The sequence below is a fragment of the Monodelphis domestica genome, chromosome 3, assembly GCF_027887165.1.
Source record: "Monodelphis domestica isolate mMonDom1 chromosome 3, mMonDom1.pri, whole genome shotgun sequence".
Lineage (NCBI taxonomy): Eukaryota > Metazoa > Chordata > Mammalia > Didelphimorphia > Didelphidae > Monodelphis > Monodelphis domestica.
Genome location: NC_077229.1, coordinates 474,497,982 through 474,515,249, shown reverse-complemented (window position 1 = coordinate 474,515,249; position 17,268 = coordinate 474,497,982). Strand labels below are relative to the sequence as shown.

Sequence of the window (17,268 nt, the reverse complement as noted above, 5' to 3'; positions counted from 1 at the left end):
AAGCCTAGGGAAAGGAGATCTTGTCCCCATAGGTGTTCCTTGTGCAATCATGTTGGGCATTTTGACAGGGACAGTAGATCCAGAGGTCAGTTTTCAAGGCAATTGAATATAAAATGGAGGATTCAATACACAAAATAATTATAACAATACTTGGAATAATAATAATAATAACTGGAATAATTACCAAAGGCGAAATATGGTAGCACATGCCCAAATGCTTGCTGTCATGGTGCTCAAGCTTCAGATTTAAACACTATGCAGGAGTGGGTTAAATCTGGAGGAAGGCTCAAATACAGTCAAATAGTTAAGAGTGATCAAAACAAAGGGGCATGTTTGTTATGAAGGTGTACCCAGAGTTTTTCTGTGTTTGAGCAATTAAGGGAAAATGGTTTGGAAATAAATGAAATAGATGGTGATAAAGTTAATGAATTCATAAATGATGTGATTGAATCAAAGGATAATGTAATTAGTGTTAATAATTGTGAAGAAAAAGAAAATTGTGATGTAAAATTAGTGGAAAATTCTAATGATTGTGAAATTATGGAAAATAGTGAAAAATGTGAATTGGATAAAGATAATGTCATTGTGAATGAGAACAATGATATCAATGTAGAGATTATAAGGACCAATGAGAGTAGTGAAAAAGCTGATCATGGTGATAAAGTTGTGAAATCCTGGAAATATCATGCAATTCAATCAGATGTAAATTTGGTTGGACAGGACATGACTGAGCATTGTACTGATGTTATTGTGCTTGCGCCAGTGTTGGAAATATTCCAACCACTAAATAGTAGAGAACCATATGTGTCTGTAACTATTGGAGACCAGAGTTATGATCTTCTGGTTGATACTGGAGCTAGTAAATCAGTTTTGCAAAGTCTTCCTAAGAATTATAGAGCTATTGGTACAATGGAAATAATAGGAGCTACTGGTAAACCACAGAGAGTAACAAAATTACAACCAAAAATGTTTACTTTAGGTCCATTATCTGTAGAACATGCATTTCTTTGTATACCAGACTGTCCAATGAATATTTTAGGTAGAGATTTATTATGTAAATTAGGAGCAACAATCCAATGTACTGATACTGGTGATATATCATTACATCTACCAGAAGAATCTCTGAAAGCTTTTCCATTGATGTTCTTAGATTCAATCTATCCAATTGCTGAGGATATCCCTGAAGATCTTTGGTCAAAGTCTTCCACAGATCTTCCACAGTCTTCCTCTTTTGAAATCAGCTATTCCTATAAGGGTGAGGACTAAGGAAGGACAAATTCCTTGTGTACTTCAGTATCCATTGACTAAAGAAGCAATTAAGGGTATAAGACCAATCATTGAATCCCTAATCCAACAAGCGATCATAATACCTTGCTTCTCAGAATTTAATACCCCTATTCTTCCAATTGAAAAGCCAAGGTTAGATCAAAATGGCAAAGTAGTATATCATTTTATACAGGATTTATGAGCAGTCATTGATTATGTAATCAAGTCTCATCCTGTTGTACCAAGTCCAGCTGCTATAATTTTGTCCATACTAAGTCAGGCCAGATATTTCACCAGGGTTGATTTATAATGCTCAGCTTTTTTCTCAATTCCAATTCCGGAGGATTCACACAAGATCTTTGCTTTGAGTTGGGAAAAAAACACAGAGGACCTGGACTTGTTTGCCACAGACATTCACTGATTCACTGAACCAATTTTCATAAATTCTGAATAGAGATCTAAAAACTATAACATTCAAAGAAAGTAAATTGGTGCATTTTGTGGATGATATTCTACTTGCATCCCCAAATGCTAAAGTGTGTCTAAGAGATAGCAAGATTCTTTTGTTAGAATTATTTAAGCATGGGCATAAAATCTCCAAGGCAAAATTACAGTGGGTTTTGCCTCGAGTGCAATATATTGGTTTTGTGTTATCAGAGGGTTCTAGAAGTATCACACAGAAAAGATTAGGAGATATCCAACAACCAAGTGCTCCTAAGACCAAAAAGAAACTCAGAGCTGTTCTTGGAACAAGTGGTTACTGTAGGCAATGGAAACCTGGATATAGTAAATTAACAAGATGTCCAGTAGATTTAACCAGGAATACAGAACCAGAACTTCTGAAACTAAAGCGTGAACATCTGCAAGCCTTATGTAAGCTTAATTTTATCTACTCCAGCTTTGGGTATCCTGTACTATTCAAAACCATTCCAACTCTTTGTCAATGAAACTAAAGGTATTGCTTCTGGTGTACTGATACAGACTTTAGGACAAAGTTATTGTCCAATTGGATATTATAGTTGTCAACTTGATCCAATAGTTGCTGGTACAGAAGGGGTATAGAAGCTGTAGCAGTGTTAGTCCAGAATTCAACAGATTTAGTTTTGGGATGTCCATTGACTCTGTATTGTTCACATTGAATAGAAGCACTAATGAGGAAATATCATACTCAAACTTATTCAGATCAAAGAATTTCTAAGAATGAAATTATTCTCCTATGTAGTGAGAACATCCAGTTGAGGGGTGTGGTGTATTAAATCCAGGTACACTTCTTCCTGATTTGCCAAAGAATGGTGAACCATTACTTGAGTGTGTGGAGGTAGTAGATCTAGTGGATATGCTTAGGATGGATTTGAAAGACACTCCTATTGAAAATCCAGAGTTGGTGTTATTCAAAGATGGTTCTTCATACTTGTGTGATGGAATTAGCTGGAGTGGTCACAGAATTTGCAACACTGTGGTATGGCTCATTTCTTAGTAACCTTAGTGCTCACAGGGCTGAGTTGGTCACTTTGAAGCAAGCATGTCTTCTTCCTGATGGTAAAAGTGCAAATATTTTTCCAGACTCATGTTATGCATTTTCAGTATGTCATGCTACAGGGAAGATCTGGAAACAATGAAGTTTTATTACTGCATCAGGAAAACCAATTGCTCATGCAGAAATAATAACTGAGTTTTTGGATGCTATTCAAAAACCTAAACAGGTAGTGGTGATCTTTTGTAGAAGTCATACTTGTGGCAGAGATTCAGTCTCTAAAGGAAATAATAGAGCTGATATAACTGCAAAATTTGCAGCCAGGAATGCTCCAGTGTATGTAATGAATTTGTCAACTATTGAATCTGATGATATAGAAAGAGCTTATGAAGACTCAGAAATTCAGAAGTGGAAGGAGAACTTTGGAACAAGGAAAGAACTTGGAATATGGATTACAGACACTTAAAAACCACTGTTACCAAAAGATTTACATACTTATTTGCATCAAGCCATTCACACAAAAGGCCATTTTGGTACTCAAGCTGTAGTAGACTGTAAAAAGGAAATGGGTAGCACCGGGAATAAGTTATGTTGCGAATAAGATCTGTACAAGTTGTTCTATTTGCGAAAAATTCAATCAAGGTGCATTTAGAAAGAAAGGTTTGGGTGGTATACCTTTGGCATTTTGTCCATTCAAGAGTTTGCAAATTGATTATAATCATCAGCATGCCAAAAGCTGGAAGATACAAGTTTTATCTGGTAATTGTGGACAGATTAACAAAATGGTCTGAAGCTTTTCCGTCCAATACAAATACAGCTAACTTTGTGGTGAAAGTTTTGATTACGGAAATTATTCCTAGATTTGTTGTACCACTTACCATAGACTCTGATAAGGGATCTCATTTCACCCAAAATATCCTGAAAAGAGTCTATGAAAATCTAGGAATAATACCTAAATATCATGTTCCTTATCACCTGCAAAGTTCAGGTTAAGTGGACTGTGTGAATAGGGAACTCAAGACTATGGTGGGGAAAATCTGTGCTCAGCACTACATGAAGCTTTTACAAAAACTGATCATGTACTAGGGCATGGAGATATTGCAAATATAGCCCTTCTTCTATTCTTGTAGAATTCTCCAGCTTGCCAGATCTGTTTCTCTATTCAAATCTTATAAATCTTCTTTTATAGATTCATGGTATCATTGTTCACATATTAAATTAGCTCATGGAATTAATAATGAAAATGTATAAATCATTGAAGAAGAAAATGAAGAAGAATAAATTGTGGAAAGCTAAGATTCATCAGTCAAATAGAATCTGCCATCAAAAAGATCAGTAACGAAAGGACCATTCCAGTGGAAGAGGGCATTCAGATGGAAAAGGACACTGCAGATGAAGAGGAGGATTCAAGTAATTGATGGATATTGGTAAAAGACTGGAAGGACTCATAAATGTTAATATAAAGACTTTGTAAGACATTTTCAATAAAGATGATCAAGCGATTAATGGACTAATGGGTTTAAGAAATTTGTGATAATATAATATAAAACAACAACATGACATAGATCCACAGAAGCAAACATTATTACATTTTACTACCATGGATTTTGAGAGAAAAAATTATTCAAATAAGTCCCAGGATGAAGAGGAGCCTGGATCTTGATCTGAGTACCATGGTATGAAAGAGTGCTTATGATCATTCACAGAGTAGGAGGATAGTGACCACACTATTATATCACCTTGGAAGAACTGAAAACTTAAAATTACCCAGAACTTGCCCTGAAAATAGTAGCCCAAAAAACCTGAAGCTTAAGTCAGTGACCTCCTTCACTACAGGAACAGAGTTCATTTTTAATACTAAGTTAAAAATAATTAAATAGACTGGAAAAATGAGAAAATAACAAAAAAGAACCTGACCATATAAAATCATTATTGTGAAAGGGAAGATCAAAAAACACAAACTCAGGAGATGAAGTCAAAATAGTTACATTCAGAGCCACAAAGAAGATATGAATTGATCTTAAGCATAAAAAGAATTCCTAGATCTCAAAAAGGATTTCACAAATTGAATAAGAGAGAGGTAGAGGGAAATTGAGAGAAAAATGAGAGTGATATAATAAAATCATGAAAAAAAGTCAACAACTTGATAAAGGAGGTACAAACATAATAAAGAAAATAAATCTTTAAAAATAGAAGAGACAAAATGGTAAAGAGGGCACAAGAATCCATGAAAGAGAAGAATTTTTAAAAAGCAGAATTAACCAAATAGAAAAAAGTGCTAAAAAATTCAGTGAAGAAAAAAACCTTAAAAATTTGAATCAGTTAAATAGAAATAGAAGTACAAATTCCTCAATTCCTTAAAAAGTAGAATTCAGCAAGTGGAATCTAATGACTCCATGAGACATCAAGAAACAATTTTAAAAAATTAAAAGTTTAAAAAATGAAAATATGAAATACTCATTGGAAAAAACAACTGATCTGGAAAATAGATCAAAGACAATTATTGTATTTCCTGAAATTATTTAAGAATTATTAGATTGCCTGAAGGCCATGATGAAAAATGTGGCTATATATCATGTTTTAAGAAATTATCAGTGAAAGTCGTGCTAATATTCTAGAACCATATGACAAAATGGAAATGGAAAGAATATATCAATAACCTGAAAAAGGTCCCCAAATAAAAACTCCCTGAAATATTTTGGCCATATTCCAGAGCTCCAGTTCAAGGAGAAAATACTGTAAACAGATGGAAAGAAACAATTCAGATATTGTGGATCCACAATCAGGATAGATTAAGGGATTAGAGGCCTTAGAATATGATATTTTACAGGGCAGAGGAGCTAGACTTATTTATTCAGTAAAACTGAGCATAATCCTTTAGGGTAAAAAAATAAACTATATTTAATGAAATAGAGGATTTTGAGGTATACATATGAAAAGGCCAGAGCTGAATAGAAAATTTGGTTTTCAGATAATTCTCCAGAGGAATATAACAAGGTAAGTAAGAAAAAAACCATAAGGGATTCAATAAAGCAAAACTGTTTCTTTTCCAATATGGGAGGATGATACTGATATTTCATTTAAGGTCAGTTAGAAGTAGTGTACATAGATAAAGGGGACACGTGCCATTTGACTATGACATTATGATGTCTGATAAAAACAAATTAAGGAGTAAGAAAGAGGGATGCACTGGGAGAAAGGGGAAGAAGAGGTAGAATGAGACACATTATCTCACATAAAGGAGGTATGAAAGAGCTTTTAATGTGGAGAGTTAGATTAGGCAATGAGTGATATGCAGTATTTGAACTTTATTCTTATCAGATTTGGTAGAAAGAAGAAATAATATGCACCCTAAATTGGGTATAGAAATCTCCTTTACCCTACAGAGAAATAGAAAGGGAGGAGGAAAAGAGAAAGGTGATCCTGACAGAAGTGAAGATAAATTGGGGAAAGCAGCAGTCAGAAGCAGAGACAGGGTAAAAAGAGAGGATAAACAGAGGGAAAAAGTAAAGAAAGAGGGAAATAAATAGTAATGTGAATGGGATTAACTGACTCATAAAATGAAAATGTATAACAGAATTGATTAAAAAGTGGAATCCTACAATGCTGTTTATAAGAAATACAACTGAAACAGAGAAACAGACACAAAGACACAAAGGCAATGTACAATAACCAGAATCTATTATGTTTCCGCTGAAGTAAAAACACAACAAAAAAAAAATAGGGATATTAATAATGATCTTAGACAAAACAAAAGCAGAATTAATACAATTTATCTATTTTTTTTGAAAATTTTATTTAATTAGTGAATTTAGACTATTTTTCCATGATTAAAAGAATCATGATCTTTCCCTCCCCACACCCCCTCCTGCAGCCAACATGCAATTCTACTGGGTTTTACATGTGCCCTTGATAAAAGCCTATTTCTATACAGAATTATATGCAGAAATAGTAACACTATACTAATGTGGGATCTTTCCATTTTCAGAGTTAGATAAACTAACCATAGTATAAATGGGAAAGAAATTAAGGAAATGAATAGAATTTTAGAAAAGTTAGATATGATAGAACCTAGAGAAAATTGAATGGGAATAGAAAGTAATATACATTTTTTTCTCAGCAGTACATAATACCCATGCAAAAACTGGCCATTCATTAGGACATAAAAACCTCACAAAAGCAGAAAAGTAGAAATATTAAATGTATCCTTTTCATGACATAATATAATAAAATTGCATTCAATAAGGAGCCACAGAAACATACATTAAAAGTTAATTGGAGGGGCAGCTAGGTGCCACAGTGAATTGAGACCCAGGCCTGGAGATGAGAAGTCTTGGGTTCAGATCTGGCCTCAGACACTTCCTAGCTGTGAAATCCTGGGCAAGTCATTTAAGTGTTTGCCTATCCCATTCTGTATTTTCTTAGAATTGTTAGTAAGACAGAAAGTAAGGGTTTAAGAAAATTAATTGGAAATCAAATACTCTTATACTAAAAAATGAGTGGGTCAAATTACAAATCATAGAAATAATCAAATAATTACATGAAAGAGAATGACAATGGTGAAATATGTCAAGATTTATGGAATGCAACCAAAACAATACTTAGAGGAAAATTTATATCTTTAAATATGTTAGTAAAATAGAGAGAGCAGATCAATGAATTGGGAATGCAACTAAAGAAACTTAGAAAAAGGACAAAGTAAAAATTTCCAATTAAAAACAAAATTGGAAATCTTGAAATTCAAAGGAGAGAAAAATGAAGTCGAAAGTAAGAAAACCATTAAACCAGCAAATAAAACTAGGAACTGAATTTATGATAAAAACCCCAATAAAATAAACCATTGGTTAATTTGATATTAAAAAAGAAAGATTACCAGTATCAAAAATGATAAAGGTAAATTCACAAATAATGAAGAGGAAATTAAAGCAGTTAATAGGAGATATTTTGCCCAATCATATGCCAATAAACCCAACAATCTAAGTGAAATGAATGGCTTTATTAAAAAAAAAACTGTCCAGATTAAATGAAAAGGAAACAGAATGTTTAAATTACCCTATCTTAGAAATTGAAGAAGCCCTCACTGTGAGCTCCCTATGAAAAAATCCCTAAGACCAGATGGATTTACAATAAATTCTACCAAACATTTAAAGAACAATTCCAAAAGTATATAAACTATTTAGGAAAATAGCCAAAGATGGAGTCCTATCAATTCATGGTGCTGATACCATAACCGGGGAAAAGCAGAAAAAAGAAACTAGCAACCAATTTGCTTAATGAATATTGATGCAAAACATTTAAAATAAAACATTAGTTAGCGAAGTGATTACAGCATTCAATCATAAAAATCATACAGTATAATAATTTTTTACCATGAGTGCAAGGCTCATTCAGTATTAGGGAAATAATTAGCATCATTCACTGTATTAATAACAAAATAAATAGAAATTCTATGTACTCAATAGAGGCACAAAAAGCTTTTGATAAAATACAACACCCATTCCTATTAAAAACATAAAAAACCGTAGAAATAAATGAAACTTTCCTTAAAATCAGCAAATATTTTATGGAATCGGGATAAGCTAGAAGGCTTCCCAGGAAGATCAGGGGTGAAGCAAGGATGCCCATTACCACTATTATTCAGTATTTTACTAGAAATGCTAGCTATAACAATAAGAGAAGAAAAATAAATGGAAGGAATTAGACTAGGCAATGAGGTGTAAGGATAATTTTAGGGTTGTGACCTAATCTAAATTAATTTAGTCGCCAGAGAAAATCCCAAATAAAATAACCAAGTCAATTTGGAAATTTATGGTGATTTTAACTAATATAGAAAGAAGGAATATAGGAGGGTATAGGATTTCTCCCACCTGGCCTGTTCCAGGGGAAGCTCAAAGACCTCCACCACAAGGTCTTTGAAGAAGATTAGAGGCTTTTTAAGAGGATAGTGTTTGGAAGGTAAAGTAGAAAAGAATCAGCCTAAACTCTGAGAGAGCTCAGTGAAGATGTCTCACCTAAACTAGGCTACTCAGCTTCTCCCAGTATAGTATCAAGGAAAACTCACTGCCAACCTTGGACGATGGCTGCCACCAGTCCAAGATGCCGAAATGCTCAGCAAGCTGGTGCCAGAGCACCCTCTCTGCATAAAGAATCTGGAGAGAGGAAGTGACACGAAATATGTAGGCAGTTTTACACTTTCCTGCGTCTCACATGTACCAGTGGAAGCTTAAGCTTGACTTAAGAGAGCCCAGTGGTCTGTCAGTTGTTTCTGATTTGTTATTTGCTAGCACATGTTTGTCATAGGCCGTCCTCCTAAATACTTAATCCTTAAGTATGGGTGTAGAAATTCCTGTTTTTGTTAGACTAAGTAGAGTGGAGTAATCTAAAGTTCACAGAGGAGACCAAATTACTACTCTTTGCAGGTGATATGACGGTATTCACAGATACTCAAATAAAAAAGTAGTTGAAATAATTATCAACTTTAGCAAAGTTGCAATATATAAAATAAACAACACAATCATTGGCATTTCTATAAATTACCAGTAAAACCCAGCAGCAAGAGTAGAAAGAGAAATCTCATTTTAAAATAATTGTTGATAATTTAAAGTACTTGGGAGTCTGCTTATAAAAGAAACCCAGGAACTATATGATCACAGTTACAAAACACTTTCCACACAAATAAAATCAGATCTAAACAGTAATTGCTCATGGGAAGGCTGAGCTAAAAAATGACATTTCTAATTGTCATTTTCTTCTTATTTATTTTCTTATTCAGTGTCATGCCAATCCAACTATCAAAATTTTGATATGTAGAGCTTGAAAAAATGAATTCATCTGAAAGAACACAGAAATTCAAGAATATCAAGGGAATTAAATTTTTAAAAAGTGAAGGAAGGTGACTTAGTCATATCAGACCACCAGCTATATTACAAAGTAGTAATCATCAAAGCAATCTGGTACAGAGTATAGAATAGAGTGGTAGAGCAGTATCCAGTAGTAAATCTGTAAAGATTAAAATTTAGGGGAGATGGGGAGACTAAAGCAGGTAGAAATTAGTTTCTCTCTGCAAGGAGTATTATATTTTTTAGAGGTTTATTGAAGATTAAGGATTAAAGAAAATACAGGATAAGAAACACGTGGCCAGGCCATAGAGAGGCCTAGACACAACCTCACCTACATTATGAAAAAAAGCCACGCCTGCCCCAAAACGGAAGTCCAAGAGCCAAGAGCCCCTCAAAAGCCTTTGAATCAGCTTAAATACCTTCTCGATCTCGGCCCAGGTGAGATTACAAGGCATTCTGAGGAAGTGGAGCAAAGGCTCATGGGGATTGTAGTCCTGTATTCGAGTCTATTTTTTACATTCCCACATTTGATTGTTTGAAAAAATTAATTTTTTTCCAAAGGATCATGAAAACATAATCAATTTAAAGATTACAATAATTTGAGGATAAGAGAAACAACAGAATAAAACCAATAATTACTGGACGCATTGACAGAAAGCCAGTTAGGGGGCATTCCCCTTTGGCATGAAAGTATGCATGCAAATAACTGTTCATTAACCACACCCAAAGTTCATTTTTGTGCAGCTTGTGGTCTGGAGGCTTCTTCATGATGGCTTCTCCAACAGTTCAGTTTCTGGATTCAGGGAAGTAGCATCTTCTTTCCCTAACATTCTTCTCAAAAGGAATTTAAACTTTGCAATTTAAATAATGATATTTTTTTTACATTCCCCCCGTTAAGAGGGTGATGTAAAAAAAGGGGGGATCACTTAGGAATGCATGGCTGAGGTATGAGGTATATGAATCAATTGGCAAGAGATATTAAAAAGACATCAGAAAAATCAAAAAGAAAAGAAAAATTTCTGGATGAAAATATAGACTATCAAAGTCTTATGTATAAAAATTCCAAGTAAAAGAAAAATAAATGTATAACAGGTCCTTCAATCAGGGCCCAATTAAAATGATCTAAGCAATGATGCATTTACCCAGTCAGTAGCCAGGACTACAGAAAGGTACCACACTATGAAAGGCAGAAAAGAAAGGGACCAGATTATAGCAAAGTCCCATAATTTATTTAAATAATTAGTGGCATCATTTTTATAGTCACAAGCTTTTTGGGCATGCTCTGGCAAATGTATCTTACACTTGTAGTACTGAAAAATCAAAAGGTTAAAGAAAATCTTAATGCTGGTGACATGTGCTTCAAATATAAAAAGGAGAGAAAAAAAATAAAACCTGAAAAAAGTATATTGCACATGCAAGAAAAATATAATAATAAAAGAGCTTTTAAGAAAATTCAAAAATATAGCTTATAATCATTGATATTCTGTGTCAGCTAAGAAAATATAAAATGCAAGGCTTTCTCATCAAAAATGAGATCCATTTTCTCTTAATATCTGGCCATGATCACTAGGAGTAGAAGGCAAATGAATTGAACAAGGTTAACAATTTTTTCATCTTTAAAAATACAGTAGTACAAATATATAGTTACCAAAATCCCCAAAATTCTCAATAGCCCAATTAATTACAATAGCAAACAAGCACACTTTCATATTTCACATAAGTTGCTGTATGACATTTTTAAAACCTATGAATTGATGGACATTTGTCACAATTTTTACAAACATAGCAATCTTTCAACCTTGGTATTTAAACATTTTTTTTTAAACAAAGTAAAACTCATCTTGGGTTTAGAACATAATCAAGAAATCTATATATCATTCTGGTGCAAGTAAAGTAGTGAGCTGAAGAATATGAATAAAGGGGTGCTCCTTTATCTTGGAGGCTTATAGGGATACAAATGCCCTGAGATTAACTGCCCAGCTTCCATTCACATATTTAGAAATGCGGGAAGGTTGGGGGTTATAAAATGTATTTCACTTCAGCTACTATTGGCCTTACCTCGTGGTATGGGTAGGCAAAAATAACCAGAGATTGTTAAAAAAAAATTCCAAAAATCATATTTAAAAAATCCTTAAAATAAAATCATTTGAGGTATTTAGCACATTAAAATTTCCAAGGTTGTTAATACAATTATAACCAGTTCTGAAGTCCATCTATCCTCGGCAAAATGGAAAAAAGCTGTTTTTTCATATATGGGCTTATTCACAATAATATTTGTTCAACACAGTTATAGGGGAAAAACAACAGAATTTCAAAACTCAGTACATTCAAAAGAAATTCAATCAACCTTCAGTTCAAGCAGAATAATATTGAATACAGTAATATATGAACTTAAAATCACAAAGTTAAACCATAACAAAAAATGCAATAAAATACAGAGATTTTTATAAACCATTGGAGTCTGAAATGCCCTAAAATATAACCTCCAGTCTTTAAAGTTCCTTGGGTGGGTTTTTTTGTTTGTTTGTTTGTTTTTAATTATCCATTTAAATGTCTATTGTCCGAAGGTAGAGTAGTAAAGGCTAGGCTATGGGGTTCAAGGGACCCGTGCAGGGCCCCATAGCTGGGAAGCATCTGAGGCCAGATTTTAACTAGAGACCTCCCGTCTCTGGGCCTGGCTTCCAGTTCGCTGGGCCACCCATTTTCCCCTTCAAAGTTAGTTGAATCTTCTCCCTGACATGCAGGTGAAGTTAATGCTATTACCAGAACAGTCAAAAGGTATCCTTTTAAACCCATTGCTTTTTAGGTTTCTGTTTGAAAAGATCTGTTTCTTCTACTCTAGTCTCTCTTTCCCCTCTCCCCTGTTATGATACCTCCTCCTGCCCCAGTCCACGTGGAGCCAATACACCCCGTTTGCTCAGAGGCTTAACCTAAGGGAAAATTGCTCAGTCTCCTTTTGCACTTGTCTCTCCCCTCCGCCCACGTGGCCAATACTGTTACCAGCTGGTCGAAATGAGTCCTGAGCGATGAGTGAATCTGCTCCAAGGATCTGGGTGATGAGCCGTCTGGTGTCGCACTGGGTCTGGGATGCAGAAACAGGCAGGCAGGGCCAGAGGGCCAGGCGATCGGGAACCAGGTGATTGCAATCTTGGTTGAATCAGGTCTGGATCGGGGGCTGAACGCCCGCAGGCAAAAGCGGCTGAGCTGGGGGGGTGGGGTGGGCGGCAAATGCAACAAGTCTGGATCGAGCAGCAGCTTTGCAAGGGTAAAAAACCTTGGCCAGAGAGATATGGCTCAAAAAAATTTTTTTTTCTAGGTACTAGATATTAAAGATTAAATCAGAAGATTGAGAGTTTTTTCTTCCGAAGTGGTTACGCCAACTGTAAAGATTAAAATTTAGGGGAGACGGGGAGACTGAGGCAGGTAGAAATTAGTTTCTCTCTGCAAGGAGTATTATATTTTTTAGAGGTTTATTGAAGATTAAGGATTAAAGAAAATACAGGATAAGAAACACATGGCCAGGCCATAGAGTGGCCTATACACAACCTCACCTACATTATGAAAAAATGCCACACCTGCCCCAAAATGGAAGTCCAAGAGCCAAGAGCCCCTCAAAAGCCTTTGAATCAGCTTCTCGATCTGGGCCCAGGTGAGATTACAAGGCATTCTGGGGAAGTGGAGCAAAGGCTCATGGGGATTGTAGTCCTGTATTCGAGTCTATTTTTTACAATCACCTTAGTAATTTTGTGTTTGATAAACCCAAAAAATCAAGTTTTGGGGACAAGAATTCAATATTTACAAGAAATACAGAGAAAATTGGACAGTAATTTGGCAGATACTAGTATAGCCCCAGCATTTTACACCTTTTATTATGATCTGATCAAAATGACTGTGACTTAGACACAAAATGGCAATATATGCAAATTAGAGGAGTATAGAATAATTTACTTGTCAGATCTATGAACAAACCCTAATTATGGTATTGCATATTGATATTACATTTAATTAAAATCTGAGTGATATTTTCTTTATGGTCTATGATTGTTTCTATATTCTTTGTATGTGGTGCTGTTTTATAGATGTTACATTATAAATTTAGAAATAAAATGAACTAAAAGTAGTTTATAAACTATGGCCAATGCAATACGTATTTTGCAAATATTGGTGATTTTTCTTTTCTCTAATTTTTTTCTAATTGCCCAAAATATCACCTTTTATTGTTTAACTTGAAGATGACCAGTTTGTAATCTTGCCACTTCTCTTTTTTCCAGATTTACTATCTAGAATAGACTTGGATGAACTGATGAAAAAAGATGAACCACCTCTTGAGTTTCCTGATACTCTTGAAGGATTTGAGTATGCTTTTAATGAAAGTAAGTCATTTATGGTGTATATATATATGCTAATAGAGTCACAAATGTTAATTGCTATTCTCGCACTAGTTTGTCTTTGTAATATTGTAATCTTGCAAGTTAAAGTACCAACCTATAATTTCTATTTTTTTCAAAACTTTTAAAGAGATGGTCATGAGCTTCATGCAACTATTTCCAGCCTTTGGTGTTCATTTCTTACATATCCACTTTGAAGACCTAATCAGATTATATGCAGGGATGCTACTGTTTCCTTTGCTATTTTAAATTAAATGTCTGGTAGAGATTATTAGTGATGTTATCGTAAAGAGCAGTGCTAAATTTCTACATCATATGATAGACATAAATGTGGTATACATCTAGTAATGAAATCAACACTAAAATAAATTCAACACTGAAGATTTTGGAAATAGATCTGACCGGCGATGAGAGATTTGTTCCAGTAACTTAATAGCATATCTCTAGCTAGCTATTTAAAATAAATAAATGTTCATACTTATTTGTTACCTGACATTAACTGACAACCTATAGAAGTTCTAATAGTTTAGATATTTCTTTTAAGAATACATTGTTGGGGGCAGCTGGGTGGCTCAGTGGATTAAGAGCCAGGCCTAGAGATGGGAGGTCCTGGGTTCAAATGTGGCCTCAGACACTTCCTAGCTGTGTGACCTGGGGCAAGTCACTTAACCCCCTATTGCTTAGCCCTTACCACTCTTTTCCCTTGGAACCAAACAGTATTGATTCTAAGACAGAAGGTAAGTGTTTTAAAAAAAAGAATACATTGTTATTATGGTATAGAGATGAGTGCTTAAAGTATTATGAGATACAATCTTTCATAAATTTCTGTATATGGAATGTATGTGGAACAATATAAAGCCAGTTTTAGATGGACATATTAGAAAGTTAGATCATTTGCTGTCTTCATTTCTCAAACTTCTTAAAATATCACCTACATCAGCATACATTGTTCTTTGTGCATGCATGTGTGTATGTATATTTGTGTGTGCTTGCATGCTTTTAAAATTCCAAGTAAAATTCAGTAGTGAGAAGAGACTGATTACCATGCTTTTTTCTTCTTTTGCGGTAGTGAATAGATTCTTCTTTCAGACCAAGGAAGCTTCATTCTGTGGTGAACAAACCTTGTAGTGCTTGCTTTTAGGTATAGAATACTTTAGTTTTCATGGCTGTCAATGAACATGAACCTATTCATTTATTAAAATATTTTAAGTTTTTCTAATCACACATAAAAATAGATTTTAACATTAACCTAAAAACGTTTTTAGTTCCAAATTTTCTCCCTCTTCTTTCCCATATTGAGAAGGCAAGCAATTTGATATAGGCTTTACATGTGAAGTCATATAAATAATATTCCCATCCTAGTGAGGTTGTAAAAGAAAACACAGACCAAACAACCCAAACTCCACACTGAGAAAAATTTGTCAAGAAGTATGTTTCAAACTGCATTCAGACTAAGTCTATTCTTTTTCTGGAGGTGGATAGCATTTTTCATTATGCGTCCTTCAGAATTATCTAGGCTTATTCATTGTATTGCTGAGAATGACTATTCTTCATGTCAACAAGAATTTATTAAGCAATTATTATCTGTCTGGCACCTTGCTTAGAGCTGAGATTTCAAAGAAGTTGTCCCATCATACCTGGGTGATGGTGGGGTAGACAACTTACAAAGAATTATGTACATAGAATAAATCTACATAATATCTATTTGTCTATCTTTTTTCTTTCTTTTAATACTTATTTAGAGAAAGAGTAAATTGGAAATAATTTCAGAGGAAAGGCACTAACATTAATATGAAAGGGGACTAGAAAGGGATTCTTGAAGAAGATAAAATTTCAGCTCACTTGAAGGAAGCCAGAAGGTTGAAAAAAAAAAGAAAAATAGCATTCCAGGAATAAGAGCTAGCCAGTATAATTACACAGAATTGGGAGATACAATATCTTATCTGTTACAATTAAAAGAGTGGTTGACTTAAACTGTGACCACAAAAATATGGTTTCAAGACATTGTCTTGAGTTAAATCAAATCTAAAGTGGTTGCCAGGGAAAAATTCTCAAATATGAAATATAACCAAGTCAGCTGGGTTTTATAGAGATTTTAATTAATACAGTTAAGGAATTAATGAAAGGGAGAGAGAGAGTAAGAGGAAATAATGAGAAAAGGGCTAGGCCAGCCTAGGCCAGCGCCTTAAGAGAGAGATCAGTCAGTCTTTAATCCACTAACCACAAGATTTGTCCCAAGCAAGATTCTAGTGTTTAGAGAGACCCACCAGTTCAGCTCCTGAGCTCCACTTCAGCTTCCAAGGTTGAATCCCCCCTCAGAGGCCTTCTGATTCTCCTTTTAAAGAGAATTTTCTCCTATGTCACCTCCCCTAAGTTCCCACTCTACCAATCACAGTAGAAGTTTTCACAGGACTGACCATTCTTAATTCACACCTTCTTTAGTTCTCAACTTCTCTGGGTAGACTAAGACTTCTGAGTAAGTTCACATCTCTTTGCTCCTTGTAAGTTTGCAAGTTGCCTGACCTTTATAGGTATTTAGCACCTTTTTTGTATTAGATCTTAAAATAGACCTAGCTTAAGGGCTTGGCCTCACCATAAGTATGGGTTAAGTACTTTTCATTGTTCAGTAAAGAGTTTACAACTTTATCTTCCCCTAAAGTATGCTTAAGTATGGGTGGAGTAGAGTTTTCACATTCTTGATCAAGTATCTTCATTGTTTAAAATGGGGAACGGTCTTAACCAAATCTTATGAAGTAGGGTGGGGTGTATGGGATGTTCAGGGAGGGGTAGTATCTCTGGTATGGAGGGCTTGTCATGCCCTCCTAGGGCAGCTCTCCAACCTCTGACCCCCACCTGACACCCAGCTCTCACTTGTGGCTCCCAGTAGCTGCTAGCATGGGGCAGCGGCCACACCCCGGGCAACGGCTTCGACAGGCCGGCTAAACCTTGTGAGAGTAGCCATTGGGTCATAGACTCCCTGGTGAACCAGGGCTTTGCTCACCCAACATGTGAAGACTGCTTCGGCTGAACAGGCAGAAGAAACCAACAAGAAGGTTCAGCGGCTGAGATGGCGACACAGCAAAGCACTGTGGAATGCTTAGGGCATGTTGGAGCACAAAAGACAACCTGGCCATCCAATGCAGCTGAGGAAGTCTCCAGGTGTAATGACTTTTCGTGCCAATGGACCCAGGCTTCCAATGCCGAGAGAGTTGGACTGTCTCTGTGCATCGACTTTTCCACTTAAATCTCCTTCACGCACAAGTGTCTTTGCGCACACTCATCTATACACCATAGATGAAAA

General features: G+C 35.1%; 1 protein-coding gene across 25 annotated transcripts in view; it reads left to right on the top strand.

The window, feature by feature from the left end:
• The window catches only part of FAM172A (family with sequence similarity 172 member A), a 560,458-nt gene that overhangs the window by 63,188 nt on the left and 480,002 nt on the right, over positions 1 to 17,268 (top strand). For all 25 annotated transcript variants that reach the window (XR_008917892.1, XM_007487306.3, XM_056824657.1 and 22 more), the window contains one exon: positions 13,851 to 13,952. Coding sequence is in view for 24 of the 25 variants with exons in the window: in XM_007487306.3 (XP_007487368.1) it covers positions 13,851 to 13,952 (102 nt within the window). In the remaining variant the exon portion in view is untranslated. The remainder of the gene's footprint in view (positions 1 to 13,850; positions 13,953 to 17,268) is intronic.